At 49.9% G+C, this 15,100-nt stretch overlaps 1 protein-coding gene across 1 annotated transcript in view; it reads left to right on the top strand.

Moving 5' to 3' along the window:
* The window catches only part of LOC144099203 (uncharacterized), a 32,028-nt gene extending 17,327 nt beyond the window's left edge, over positions 1-14,701 (top strand). The window contains exon 3 of the mRNA XM_077632347.1: positions 14,436-14,701. Coding sequence (XP_077488473.1) covers positions 14,436-14,555 — 120 coding nt within the window. The 3' untranslated portion in view covers positions 14,556-14,701. The remainder of the gene's footprint in view (positions 1-14,435) is intronic.
* Positions 14,702-15,100: the final 399 nt, after the last annotated feature.

Below are 15,100 nucleotides of genomic sequence, written 5' to 3'. Positions count from 1 at the left end.
GATTCCATTTCACTTCTGCAGGAAAACAGCGCGTAGCAGTGAGCCATTTGACCGAAGTCCGAGCAACGCACCGGTGCAAATTTGCATTCAAGGAAACCATTGGATAAAAAGGGGAAATGTCACACGAGATCAATGCGAGTGATAGGGTTCAGTATGCGGTAACATTAGTGTTCCACCATGTCGGTGCCGGGAGACGTGATCAAGACCACTAACTACCTTGTGACGCGCCATGTCCCCTTAAAAATCTTCCTATCCTATAAGGTGATCACAGTGTGCCATGCCGTATATGGTTGACCCTCCGCCCCTTGACTCCATTAGGTGACCGAGGTTCCCGCTCTGAACTAGCCGTGTTTCGCCAATTCGGCCTCTCCCTACAACCACTTCTCTATCTTCTCCTTCAGTCCTTTCACCTTTTCTCCCTCTCTTGCCCCTTCCCTTTATAAATTTTGCCTACCTTCCCCACAGGCTTCACACTCCGAACGGCAACGCTGGCCACATTTTTCGCTAACGATCGTTTTATACTAACGCATAAGGCGTAGGTAGAGCGCTGTATGTTTTGCAGAAATATATTGCTCAAATTGTGGGCCCGTGAATTGGGATGATTGAAGGCATATCTAAAGCATAAGTCTCGATATCACAACTGAATAAGAGGCGCTAAAAAGACTGGTTCAGATGTGTCCCCATAGTGCATGAGGTGCTCTCAAAAAGTAGGACAAGATAATTTCTTATCGCAATTGAAGGGCCGTTTAACTTCTCCTTCAACCTCTATGTTTCTGCGCGTTGAAATCATTAGTTTTCCTTGTGTAAAACTGCATAGCACTGAATGCAGTGCATGATGCCGTATATATTAAATCCGTAGTTAGCGCGTGCTTTCTTCTATGTAGTGAAGCAGCAGCAGCACTTTTTTCGTCAAAAACAGCGCGGGTAGATAACGTCCAGAATTCTTGGACAATAATTTTCAATATTAAAATTTTGTAAGATACTCTCATAGAAATATCAAAGGTAATGGTTCATTCTTTTGATGCATAGCAATATCTTTTTTTAAATGTTTATTTCATCGTTCGCATGAAGCAGCTAAGGCTACTGCAGAAAACAAATGGGGAATGCTTTTGACGATAGCCAAAACATTATTAGCAAAATAATGCAAGCCGGCCGACCCCACATCTTCAGATACCCATTAATATCATGAAATCTCACAATATATGAAAAAGTTTATTTCATAAACTCTTTCGATTTGAAAAACGTTTTGTCCGCAGGCAGCATAATATTTGTCTTTTCCTAAACGCACCAATATTTCTTCTATGCGACTGCATTTGAATTCAGTAGCTGGTGGGCCAGCAGCAGCCAAAAACATATGTATGTTGTCTGCTTGAGCAGAGAGATTCACCTGCAATGTTTGTTAGTACCGGTGAACATGAAGGAAACATTACTATACTGGAGGCATGGCTGAGCACAACCAAGAGGGAGTGCCACTCAAGTTGAAGACAGTGTAGGCATACATCTAACTGAGATAAAAACTGTTCGGCTGAATTAAGACTTTTCTTGATGCAACATAATCACAGTGCTGGTCCATAACTCAGATTTTTTTTATCACTGACGCAGCCCTGAGCGAATGCACTTGTCTAGCGACATCAGAATATTCATTATCTCTACTGTACAGTATAGTGGAGCAGTCAAATTAATTCGCTTTCAATGAATTAATTCTCAGTTATTGTTAAACATCACCAAGGCGGTTATTTGCCGGAAACAGATATTGTCTGTGCCCACATCTATGCAATTAATATCCCAGTTTGTAGGTTGTAGAAGAAATTCAGTATTTCTGCACCTCGAGAGTGCGTTTTGTCTGCTGTTGAAGATACGTCATACCTGACGAGGAAGGCTACTACTGTATACAGAATGGTTCATGGGCGTGGGAAAGAGCATAGGAATTCGATCTTTCTACAACTTTCCCCAGGACACTAAAAATGAGACCGCCGCACAAATACGAAGCAGTAAAAAAGTACACGGCAAATCTCACGCTCAAGTAGTAAACGCACAATGAAAGTGTTGTATAGAATGTTTGGTACAACAAATAATTCTCGCACTAGGTTCCAAGCCATCACTCTGCCTAATATCGAGAGACCATCAGTGAAAAAAAATTGGCGGGGTTTAGCTCTCGTTCTAAGGTTTTTAAGCCACTTATTCCAGAGCACTGTAGCTCTGAAATAGGTTTTACATGGGACACGATGCAAGCTTGCTGCATGAACAACAGTAGTGTTAATTAAAGGTCCGGCTAAGAAGCCATCTAGTATTTTCGATCTCCCACAGTAATTTTTCTCTGCCTGTGACCAGTGCATCAGCAAAATATAGGTGTAAGGTAAGTTGGGCAGCCGCGTGCCGGCACTCATCAAGCAAAGCCTGTCCAGTTAGTTTCTCATAGTGCAAAACATGAGTAGGGTGAGGCCAGACACGCGCAGCCTTAAAGATTGGTTTGGTTTGGTTTATGGGGGTTTAACGTCCCAAAGCGACTCGGGCTATGAGAGACGCCGTAGTGAAGGGCTCCAGAAATTTCGACCACCTGGGGCTCTTTAACGTGCACTGACATCGCACATTACCCGGGCGCCTAGAATTTCCCCTCCATATAAATTCGATTGTTGCGTCCGGGATCGAACCCGCGTCTTTCGGTCCAGCAGCCGAGCGCCGTAACCTCTCAGCCACCGCCAGCCTTAAACCATTCTGCGTAGAAATTTCGAAGGTCGCACTTCATGGTGCCAATTTTTTGAGGTTACAACACAGAAGTCTTGCATTCAAGCTCGTGAAGCCTATAAAGTCTTGCTTATAATAAGACATTATCGATTAGATCTAATTGACTATGCTTCGAACTTAATGTTTAAGCACCTTTCAGTCTGCACCAGCGCTACTACCTATTAAGCCTTTCGAACATGTGGGTTATAAATTAAGCATGGAGAAAGTAAATGTAGCCCAGTCGAGATTTATAGAGCGCATTGCTAATGCTTCAGGAATCTAAGACTTCTTTTTTCATACGCTTTCTCAGCAGGCATCGATAAGCCTTAAAACGTAGACAATGGACTTATAATGCATTCCAGCCATGTGTGCATTCACGCATAGTGCTTCGCAGCAAGCGCCACTTTGATCTCGATGAATTCACTTGCTGCCTCCTCGTGCTGCATTGGCGCGGCCTTTTTTCCTCGCCGCCGAAGCTGGCGAATGGTTTAGTCATTCCGCCGAGCACTGCGATTCGGCGCAGGGCGGTGCCTCGGTGCCGCGGCAGTTGCCCACATCAGAGCCATGCTTTACCTTCTAGAAAGTATCAAACCATGTACTTACACCAACGAAATGAAATTGCGCATATCCTTCACGCGAGGCAATCAACCTACCCCCATGTCAACAAAAAAAAAAAATGACGCCAAATCGGACAACACACAGCAAGAAAGACTGGACAGGCTGTGTTGTCCGATCTGTCGTCAATTTTTTTTTATATCCAGCAACTAGCCCCCCAACATGTTATAGTCACCCCCATGTGCGCTCCGAAAAGTGTCCTGTATGTAACCTGTAATGGCACGGCGGCGCCACTAGAGCGCCAACACCTGCGCCGAGTATGTTGAGGAAGCCGGCGTTGCCGGCTTTGTTTCAAAGCAGTCGTCCAGCAGGTGGTTTAGCAATGAGCTTTTATAAGGTCGTAGTGATCGGTTTTTTTTTGCGGTTTTAATGCCAGAGCGGATTCTTTTGACTATCCTCATGAACCGACATTCCTTCAAGGACGCCGCCTTTTTAATAGCGCTCACGTATAATGCGCGGAAAAGCTCAACGACAAGAGCCTCGGCGAATCGCCTATTGCTACGAAATATGTGCCTGCGACGTTGAACTTAATTGCCTAAAGGGAGTACTTTATTTAGGTCTGCTTATGCGCATGATTTGTAGCCTCCATCGACCAATCCGTGAGGTGTTCGCCCGAGAAACACTGATTCAAACAAGGTTGAAAGGACCTTACTTGCCTCTTCTGGTCCGGTTTGCTGCAGCTTAAGCAGAGTCTCCTCGTAATTTCACCCCCTAGTTTCTCATCACACGTGACATTTGAGTTTGTTACTCGGAGCTCTTGTGGACGCCATGAAGGTTAGAGGCAGGCAGCTGAAGCTGCCGCCATGATTGTCTTGATTGCAATCACTGCTTGGAAGGAGCGTTCTACGTTAAGGATCCCCAGAGAGCGCCTTATACCCGCGTTGAGCAAGCGTGCAGGAATACAACGGGAGTTGAGTTCCTTTACCCCTTTCTCTTCCTTGATGTCAGCCCGAAGGGGAAAGGTAGAAGTTGTTGGATGCCGACGTCTTGAGGTTCTAAACTTGCTCAGTCACATTACTCGTGGAACTTCAGGAAGTAAACTGTTTAATAACACATAAAATAGTTAAGACAGAACGGAAGGTACAACACGGAGAACAACTATGTACATAGTGATTGATCCGCAGAGTGACCAGACGAAATCAACCTCCGGTCCCACCAAAACGTCTTCTTTTAATCCCTAAGTCCCCGCCCTCAGTGGGGACACCAACCAATTAGGTCAAAACACAAGCACGCATCCAATCAAGGACCGGGGAAAGGAAAACACATCCAATAAAACACATGGGAGAGGAAAACACATTGAAAAAGAGACAGAGGAGCGTAAAACACGCCCAATCAAAGATTGGGGAGAGGGGACAGGTCACTGTCACGAATACTAACAATTCCCCTCTCGGATCACTCCATCCTCCCCCGCGGGGCGGCATGATTACTCGCTTAAAGAGCATGCGAGGGCCGCACATATTGTCGAAAGCCGTGCCACTTAAGGCGCCGCCGCTCCCCAATTCTTCCTGATGCCTCACGTGCACAGGAAGTGCCTGGCAGTCATATGGAGCTGATAAGCGCTCACAGTGAACATGAGGAACGCGTCTTCAAAATTGCCTCCTAGCCACACACTGAACGACCGCCGCTCGGGTAATGGCCTTGGGCAGCGTCGCCGCGGTAGGGATGAAAGGAGACGCGCCTTCGTTGCTGCTTCTCGGAGCGGGCTGCGAACAATGGGGCCCGGCCAAGCTGGGTCGTCTGCGCACCCCGAACTCCCCTCCGTCGCCGTCCGCTTGACTCGTTAGTTCCATGTGGAGTCAAAAGGAAATGGATCACAGCGTACGCACTCTTGTCCACATACAGGCGGCGTTCCGTACGTGATTACTTGAGGCTCCGGATGTGTCCAAGCCAGCCGCGCACGACACCTCCCCACCAAGTGTGCTGCATAACATCTTGGAATGAAGCACACACAGAAAACCGAAACAGACCAACGTGCCGCGGGCCCGGAGCCGAAGAAGCACCATCTGCCGCTGCCGAACCATATGCGTTGCCAAAGCCTCAGGGTACACCTCCATACATGACATAACTCCAGGCCCCGGATACCCCCACGCCTCTAATTGGCAGCTACGAGTCGCGACATTGCATCGGCATTAGCGTTTTGCTCCCCCTTTTTGTGCTCGACCCGGATATCGAATCTCTGCAGAGCGAGTGCCCAGCGTGTCAGCTTGGCGCTGTGCGGACTACTCAGCGTCAAATATTTGAGCGGGTTATGGTCCGTTATGACCCTAATTTGTGCGCCACACAACCAGACTTCAAGTCGCCCTAATGCCCAAATGATGGCATAAGCCTCCTTCTCGATAGTCGCCCAGCGGGTCTGAGCCGGGCTTAGCTTTTTGCTCAGAAAAGCGATAGGCTGCTCGCGGCCCTCGTCATCGCACTGGGCAAGGCAGGCACCCACCGCGTAGTCCGAAGCATCGGTTGCGAGCACGAACTCCTTACTTGGGTCAGGCGCATGAAGTGAGGATGCGCTCTTCAAGCAAGCTTTCACCTCATCAAAAGCTTTCTGCGCCTCGTCATCCCATGGGAGCAGCTGCGGTGTCCGCCTGTTAGTTAAGCTCGTCAGTGGGAGCACGACGCGAGAATAGTCGGGGACATATTGTCGGTAATAGTTAGCTAAGCCCAGAAAGCTTCTGAGCTCCTTCTTTGTTTGGGGCCTCGGCATCTCGTCTATTGCCTTGACCTTTCCTGGATTAGCGCTGTGCTTCCCCGACCCAACCACATGGCCCAAAAATTCGACTTCTCGTCTCGCGAAATGACATTTGCCTGCGTTCACGGTGAACCCGGCGGCTGCGATCGAAGCGAGCACCGCCCGAACGTGCCTCAAATGCTCCTCCCAGGTGTCTGAATAAATCGCGAGGTCATCTATGTAGGCGCATGCGTACTCGCGGTGCGGTGCTAGTACCTGGTTTATGACCCTCTGAAATGTCGAACTCGCATTTCGAAGGCCGAAGGGCATGACCCTCCATGCGTACTGCCCCACCGGAGTGACGAATGCCGTGAGGGCCTGTGCCTGCTCGTCAAGGGATATTTGCCAATAGCCTCTCAGCATGTCTATTAGGCTGATGAAGTTGGCCTTCGCTACTCGGAACAGCAGCTCGGACGGTAGGCTCATCGGGAAGGCGTCCTGCTCGGTTATCGCATTCAACTTCCGATAATCGCAGCACAGGCGCAGCCCCCCATCTTTTTTAGTGACGGAAACCACTGGGTGAGCATGAGGACTCTCAACGGGATATATTAGTCCCCACTCCAGGAGCTCATCTACTTGCCTCTCCACTTCCTTCCGATACGCCATCGGGACCTTGTATGCATGGCCAGCCCGTGGCTGAGCACCCTCCTTTAGCACGATTTTGTGCGCTCCTAGCGTGCATTTGCCGGGCCTACTGCTGAAAACCTGGCCATTCTCCTCGATCAGTGCCTCTAGATCTCGGCGCTGCGCTTCGTTCAAATGTTCGAGAGCACCCGGCGGCAGCGCGTCGCCTGGCACTGAGCGCATGGGGAACGTGGGCACGTCGCCGAACTCCGCGTCGCCCTCGAATATCACCCCTACTACATTCACCCGTGCGTGGTATGCTCTGAGCTTGTTTGCGTGGACAGTCCGACATGCGCCATTGTCGAGCTTGATCAGATAACTGTACGGGCGCGTCTTCCGCATTACCGTCACAGGCCCCGTCCACTTGGACATCAACTTTCCCTCGCCATCCCTTTCAAGCAACAACACCTGCTGCCCATCTGTGAAGTGTTTATCGACAGCGCGCAAGTTGTATTGTCCAGTGTACCTGCGTTGCGCTACCGTGCTGTTGTTACTAGCCTTTGCGTTTGCCTCGGCCAGCTTCTCGCGCAAAGCTGACAGGTACTCTGCCGCCGGCGTTGCCAAAGAATCTGGTACTGCCCAGTCTTCCGTCCAAGTTTTTTGGAGAATGGATAGCGGTCCGGTCGGTATTCTGCCATACATTAACTCAAACGGCGACTGCCCGGTCGTCTCATTAGGGACCTCTCTGTAAGCCCAGAGCAAGAATGGCACAAGCCTATCCCAGTCACGTCCGTGCTCCTGAATAATCTGGAATAGCATGGATTTGAATGTTCCATTCCAGCGCTCGACCAGACCGTTGCTTTGAGGGTGGTCCGGCGTGGAAAACCTCGGAGAGGCGCCCAATTTTCTGAGAAGCTCTTGTGTAAGCTTTGCGGTAAAATTTGTGCCCTGGTCACAGCACACTGTTTCAGGGACTCCCAGGCGCGCGAATACTTGCAGAAGAGCGTCACACGTGGCCTTAGCGGTCAGCGCTTTTAAACACACGACTTCGGGCCAACGCGTGTTCATGTCCACTACACAAAGTGCATAGCGGTGCCCTCGAGCTGACGGTGGTTCTATCGGTCCTATGCAGTCGATATTCACCACTTGGAATGCGGCCTCTGGTCTAGCGATCGGCGCGATCGGCACTCGATCTGCTGTGCGTGCACGCGACTTCACCTGACATGAGTGGCATGAGCGGCAGTACTGCTTCACTTCGCGCGTGACCCCGGGCCAGAAGAATGAAGCCTTTATCCGCTGAAGCGTTTTCCGCTCGCCGAGATGACCTGCCCACACTGAGTCGTGCGCCATTTTTAACACCTCTGCGCGTCGCTCAGTTGGGAGGACAAGCTGAGTACATGGATGCCCAGCAACAGGCTCCTGGTGGAACAAAAGCTCGTCTCGGACCGCCATGCCGTGTGTTCCCTCTCTAGCCTGAGCCCACGCTTCCTGGAGTGATTCGTCTCCAATTTGCGCCTCGCGAAACCGTTGCCGCGTCGTCTGTGCCACCGCGGTTTCCCCTTCGCTGCAATCTGCTGCTACCGCGCCCGCTAGAACCTCGTCAACCCGCTTCTCCCTCTCTTCGATTTCTTCGTCAGAACCCTCGGCTTCTCCCTGTTCTTTCGCATGGACACGATCGCTCAGAAGCTGCTCATAGTCTTCGGGAGTGATTAACGCGCTTATCCCAGTTATAAGCTCGTCTGTGACTGCACACAGTATGCCCCGCTCCGACGGGTCAAATGATACTCGCGGTGCTCCCTGAGTTGTTACTAGGGGAACGTACGCCAGCTCCGCGACAACCTGCTTTCCGAAAGCCCCGGTGAGTTTTATTGCTGCCCCCGCGCATTCATATCGCGGCACGAGCGACCTGCGGATGACCGTGATGTCGGCCCCTGAGTCAATGCGCGCACTTATAGCGTTCCCGCTACTCAACAATGTCACCTCTCCGGCGCTGACTTTCTCCTCCGCGGTCTGCCTTTCCACTGAGCCGTGCACTGTCTCCCTGTCATGCAAGGGGACCGATATTCGGGCGATTACTGATTTCTGGTCTGCGCGTCCGCCCCCCATGTCTGGCTTTTCCGCGGTTTGTCTTTTCGGGCAAAATCTCGCGATGTGCCCATGCCCGTGGCAATGGAAACACTGACCACGTCCCCGGGGCCGCGTGTTGTTTGGTCGGGACTGGGTTCCGTCGCGCAGTGTTACCTCGACTGCCTCGTTCGTCGCCACCGCCGCGCTCGCTGCTTTCCCGACCTTATATCTTCGGCTTTCGTCGTGGTTTTCTGCCAGCGTGACAATCTCACTAGGTTTTAGGAACCCTGGCTTATCATTTAGAGCAACGTGCGCTCTCGCCTCTGCACTGAGGGCTTCCTTTAGTCGGTCCGCGACGGCTAGCAGTTTGAACTCCTCTAACGAAGTTACCTGACAGCTGTTTAAATAGTATTCCAGGTAGTTCTGCAGGCGTACCGCAAACTGCTCCCACGTCTCATTTGGGTTTTTGCTCGCGGATGAGTAAAGACGCTTGTATTCGGCGGCAGTGAGCCTCAAGCCGTCTAACACTTTAGCTTTCAGGAGTGCGTACTCGCTCCTTTCCTCTGCGGACAACCGCGTGAGTAGCATGCGTGCCCTCTCGCTTAGGTGTGGCAAAACTAGTCCAGCCCACCACTGGGTTGGAGCTTCGTATGACCCCAACGTGGCCTCTACGTCCTCAAACCACCCTGGTACCAGGGCTTCTTGAAGCGGCATCGGCGTGAGGACGCCTTTCATAAGGTTAGCAAATTTCAACCTTCTGTCCTCGTCCATTCTTCCGCCCGCTCCCGCGCTCTCACCAAGCCCACCCGCTGTTCCGCTCTGCTTAAGATTCAGCCATGTATTTTCCAAAGCCAACCGCTCCTTTTCCACCGCTAGTTCAGCAATTCGTAATTGCACTTGCAACTCGGTCATTTGTTGCACCGGCGCGCTAACTGTCAGAGGGTGCGTCGGACCCTCATTTGCCTGACCCGCGGCTGCCAACTCTCCGTTTCCTGCCCCGTTCTCCATCTCTTTCTGTTTAACACTGTCACTTCTCAAAACCCAAGGCTTTGGCATAAGCACAAGCCCGACAGAAACAGAAAGGTACTCGCCTGGCTACCGAAGCTCCGCTTTACGAGGCTGCCGGTGCCCCAGCATGGAAGACTGGCCCGGAAGTTGGTCGCTGCGCCGCACGGTCCCGGTTGGAACTCGTCTCCTTGATCCGCGTCGTCGTCGGCTCCTCCTGATCAACAGCGCCCTCCTTGACTCTGGTCACCTGGTTCCTTCAGCTGCCCGCTGACTTGGACCTTCAGCGTCACGTCGGCGTTGACCAGCTGTCACTCTTCAAATCTTCTCCTCTGGACGTGCCACGCTATAGCTCGTCCGCCGCCTTGTACTTCCGCCCTCCTTCAGTTGCCTCGAGTAGGAAGACGTCGCATATCCTGTCGACTGCGCCAGTTGAGTTCCTTTACCCCTTTCTCTTCCTTGATGTCAGCCCGAAGGGGAAAGGTAGAAGTTGTTGGATGCCGACGTCTTGAGGTTCTAAACTTGCTCAGTCACATTACTCGTGGAACTTCAGGAAGTAAACTGTTTAATAACACATAAAATAGTTAAGACAGAACGGAAGGTACAACACGGAGAACAACTATGTACATAGTGATTGATCCGCAGAGTGACCAGACGAAATCAACCTCCAGTCCCACCAAAACGTCTTCTTTTAATCCCTAAGTCCCCGCCCTCAGTGGGGACACCAACCAATTAGGTCAAAACACAAGCACGCATCCAATCAAGGACCGGGGAAAGGAAAACACATCCAATAAAACACATGGGAGAGGAAAACACATTGAAAAAGAGACAGAGGAGCGTAAAACACGCCCAATCAAAGATTGGGGAGAGGGGACAGGTCACTGTCACGAATACTAACAATTCCCCTCTCGGATCACTCCATCCTCCCCCGCGGGGCGGCATGATTACTCGCTTAAAGAGCATGCGAGGGCCGCACAGATTGTCGAAAGCCGTGCCACTTAAGGCGCCGCCGCTCCCCAATTCTTCCTGATGCCTCACGTGCACAGGAAGTGCCTGGCAGTCATATGGAGCTGATAAGCGCTCACAGTGAACATGAGGAACGCGCCTTCAAAATTGCCTCCTAGCCACACACTGAACGACCGCCGCTCGGGTAATGGCCTTGGGCAGCGTCGCCGCGGTAGGGATGAAAGGAGACGCGCCTTCGTTGCTGCTTCTCGGAGCGGGCTGCGAACAATGGGGCCCAGCCAAGCTGGGTCGTCTGCGCACCCCGAACTCCCCTCCGTCGCCGTCCGCTTGACTCGTTAGTTCCATGTGGAGTCAAAAGGAAATGGATCACAGCGTACGCACTCTTGTCCACATACAGGCGGCGTTCCGTACGTGATTACTTGAGGCTCCGGATGTGTCCAAGCCTGCCGCGCACGACAACGGGTAAGCGAGTGCTGGAAGGTAAAGCGTTATTCAGAGAGCTCTTTGATGATATGAGGCGCTTGCTTTAAGTATCCTACATGGCACCGCCCACCGTGAGGAACTCATAATACTTGCCTCTTTTGACACTGCCATGCGCGGGATCTTTGTTCTTCATTTCTTTCTCCTTAACTTTCCTTGTTTGAGGTTTTAAGCTTTGCTTGTGATCAAATCTATGTAGTCGCTGACCAGTCGCTAAACGCTTGTCTTTTAATAACTTCAGCCTACGTTTACGCGAAAAGGCATACCAATGAAAGCCACTAGAAATACATGATGCAAGACGCTAAACATCACTTACCACAGCGGCCCAACATATGTATTATAGCGTAATGCCCAGATGATAACATATCTTTCTGGCATCTGTCGCCACGGTGGCTGAATCGTTATGGTGCTGGGCTGCAGACCGAAATGACACCGGTTGGATCTCGATCGCGACTGTCGCATTTCGAAGTAGGCGAAAGGCTAGAAGCCCATGTACTGTGCGATGTCTGTGCACGTTAAAGAACTGCAGGTGCTCGAAATTGCAGGGAGCGTTCTAATACGGCGATCCAATACAGCCTGAGTCACTTTGGGACTATAAACTCTATTGTAATGAGAACACAGCACACACAACACACCACAGCACATCACAGTAATAAGAGCACAGCACAGTAATAAGCACAGCGTCGCGAACAACCAGCGGAACCATCCAGGCACAGAACAGAGACCGCGTTCAGTCCAGAGCACGCACGAGTGACCGAGCGTTCGGCGCTCGAGCTTCGCAGTGTTCGGCGCTTCTCGTCGTCTTCTTCGTTGAGCGCCAGCCTCTGAAGATTCTAAAGCCCGTGTCCAGTCCTACACTATGAACGAACAAAACATCCACCGTGGTTATAGTCAGAAACAATGCCTTTTGCAGCGATAGCTACACTACGTCAACCACTTCGCGAGGTCAGCGAGGCTGCGCACTGATCCGTCGCACATGCTCCGCCAGTTGTGCGCATGCGCGGAGTGACGCCAGAACCCGAAGCTGGTGTGCGCGCCGCGCGCCTACATTACGGTAGGATTTCAAGCCTTCAGCGCGGTGGCGCCGTGGCCACCGTGGCAGATGCCGGCGGCGCGGCGCGCCGGCGAAACCCAGTGGGGAAGGAGTGGAGAGGGTTTAGAGAGAAAGAGAGTGAATCCACGTACATGGACGAGGAAGAGGAAAAGGAGGAGGAGGAGGAGTAAAGGCAGGGAATTTAACCAGAAGAAAAGCTGGTTTGCTACCCTGCACGGGGGGAAAGGGGTGAGGGGAGAAAATGATGAAGAAAAGGCAGTTGCTGGAAATTAAAGCCACTATGCAATGTCACAGCGTTCAGTGAAGTCATAGGCTATCGTGCAGTCCAGAAGACCTCAAAAAGCGGAGCACTGCCTTGGATGCCTTCACCGCCGACGACCGCCGCGGCCAGTGGCCGAGAATCTTCGTTTCCGTCAGGGATGAAGATGATGAAGGAACGCCCAGCGAAACGAAACGGCAAAAGACTAACTTTGCAATTCCGGCTCAGCGTGTTCCACTAGGCCAACTGTAGCTATCGCGTCACTCCAGTTTTAACCACAACTAAACCGCAGAAAATTTTTAAAAGGGTATGTGACGCCGAAAATTTCGGTAATGGCAATTTCGGAATTAAAAAAATTATGGCTATCCCGAATGGTCGACTAGAAATTTTCAACTGCAGCTAAGTGCCTTACTAACGTAAGTTAACGAGCTTGCTGCTGAAAGAAAATCAAATCAGGTTCATTTTCCAGCAACTGGGGGGTCGTCTGAGCTAAAAGCTATACTAACAGCTTGACAAAGACTTGACAACATAACCCGGAGACTGGCTTAACAACGTCGCAAAAGGCATCCCGATATCTCAAGATGTCGTTTTTTTTTAAATTCTGGTTCATTTCTGTTGAAACAACCAGCTATATTAGGAACAGCGCGAATTTTCATTTGTCCATGGGTAATCAAGAACTGTGCACAGTGTTAAATTTTGTGCTGAGACAAGTGCTCAACCACGGACCAGCAGTCTCTGTTACCGTCCTGTGCAATCAGACGTGCTCTGAATGAATATTTTAGCCCTCCTTGCTCGTCAATTGTGTTTGTACACGGAGAACATTTCACGGAGTTTTTCGTTGCAGAACTTTGCAATTTTTCCCATCAACGCGGAACTTCTACTTAACTAAAGCTCAGTTTTGGCTGTTTGTTTTATTACAAGCAGCAGATAGCATTCTGAAACTCTATTTTGATGTTGTTTTGTCTGGATTTATTTTTTGAACATTATGCGGTTTCTCATCTACTAATAACTTCTCATATAAAATTTTTAGGACATTTTAAAATAACTGGTTTGCTCTCATTGCAGCTATGAGTTGAAATATACTTTCTATTGGACCATTTACCATCCATTTGGCTATCGGTCCAGATATTTTGTACCTATTCGCTCGTATTTTTATAACGGAGGTTAGTTTTCACTGGATTCTCTTTCCATCTGATCATTGGTTAGGAGCCTAAGGTTGCCTCCTATCTTGGACGACGCACCACAGTAGGCGCCCTGTCCACTATCTGATTTATACTATAGCAGAAGAGTTCGTCAGGGTTCAGTGGTCTAAGAAAGACTGCTTTTTAACTTCAGCTTTCGCTTCGCGATTACCTTCCGCTGCCCTAAATAACATGTTGGTCAGCGCACGCAAACGCCCTTTAGGATGTAGCTCTGACTTGTGTAGGTTGCTGGCAATCTCAAGTTTAGTAAGTTTGGCGCAACATAGCCTTAGTTGCTTTCGCTCCAAAAAATTTTCTATAGCTAGCTATTCTCAATTTTGTGTCTTGTTACCTTCTGGTGGCAATTTTGTTCAACAGCGCTTTTAGATAAATTTAGGCTTACAATTTTTAGCACATAATTATGATGCTCATGTTATAACGGGGCCTGCGCAAACGCTGATAGGTTGTCTGTTAAGATTTCATCAAAACTGTTCGTTTTGGTGAAAACTTTTTCTGCGTTCGGGTTATAAATAATACTCTGCGCTGATAAAGCGCAGTTCCTCTAGCGCTTACCCAGTAATTCTCGGAAGAAAGTCACCTTTGCGTGCCCAGTCAGCACAATTTGCCGACTAATAAACAAGAGTGAGAAGCTAATTAAGCATGACGTTATACATTTTATTCTCTGTGACTTTGTGCTTGTTTCTGATGAGATAACTTGGACGGAAGAATGCGTAAGAGGGCTTTTTATTTTCTTTACCGCAATGTAATTCATTCTTTCTTCTCCCTTTCATTTAGTGCCGTCCCGAACAACAGCTAGGGGATTCATGCGGTCCACCACAAGGTTGCAGATGCGGCGTCTGGTACCCAAGTCCTTCTGTGTGGCATCTTCACTGCATCTTTGTTCCGTCGGGATAGCATGGACGAAAATATCCGTCAAAATATTCAGGAATAAACAAGTGACAAAATATTGAGAAGCGACAGACCATGCCGGCCGGTCATAACAAGAATTGGAAGCACACTAAATGTATTCATATATTCCGAGAACAGCGAAAAGATTTCAAACATTAAACTTTTTTCTTTTTATCTCCGAAGCCTACAGTGCGCTTTTATATGCCAACTTCATAAAGAATCTAGAGAAAACGCTTCGGTGTCAATTCTATGACAAATACTTAGGCTGAAGGAATCACAAAGTGCGCGACGCAAAAAACGTGTCAGCAGCAGGCGCTTTTACTCTTCGCCAATGAAAACAAAAAGACAGACTCCGCGACGTGAGCCGTCGCGAAATGTGCCGCTGCCAACAGCTCGCTAAGTAATTCCTATGAGTTTCGAAAGCGCGTGATTTTGCTCTCTTGCAGCCCAAGTGAAAGCGGAGACGTGGCGGCAGCCAAGAATCTTTGCGAGAGGTACAAAATTCGTATTCTGCGCCAACGGCAGAGAGATGAAACACTTCGGCAATAGTT

The sequence above is a fragment of the Amblyomma americanum genome, chromosome 7 (assembly GCF_052857255.1).
Source record: "Amblyomma americanum isolate KBUSLIRL-KWMA chromosome 7, ASM5285725v1, whole genome shotgun sequence".
Classification (NCBI taxonomy): Eukaryota; Metazoa; Arthropoda; class Arachnida; order Ixodida; family Ixodidae; genus Amblyomma; species Amblyomma americanum.
Note: the sequence above shows the minus strand (reverse complement) of the source record. Positions and strands in the feature narration are given on the sequence as shown.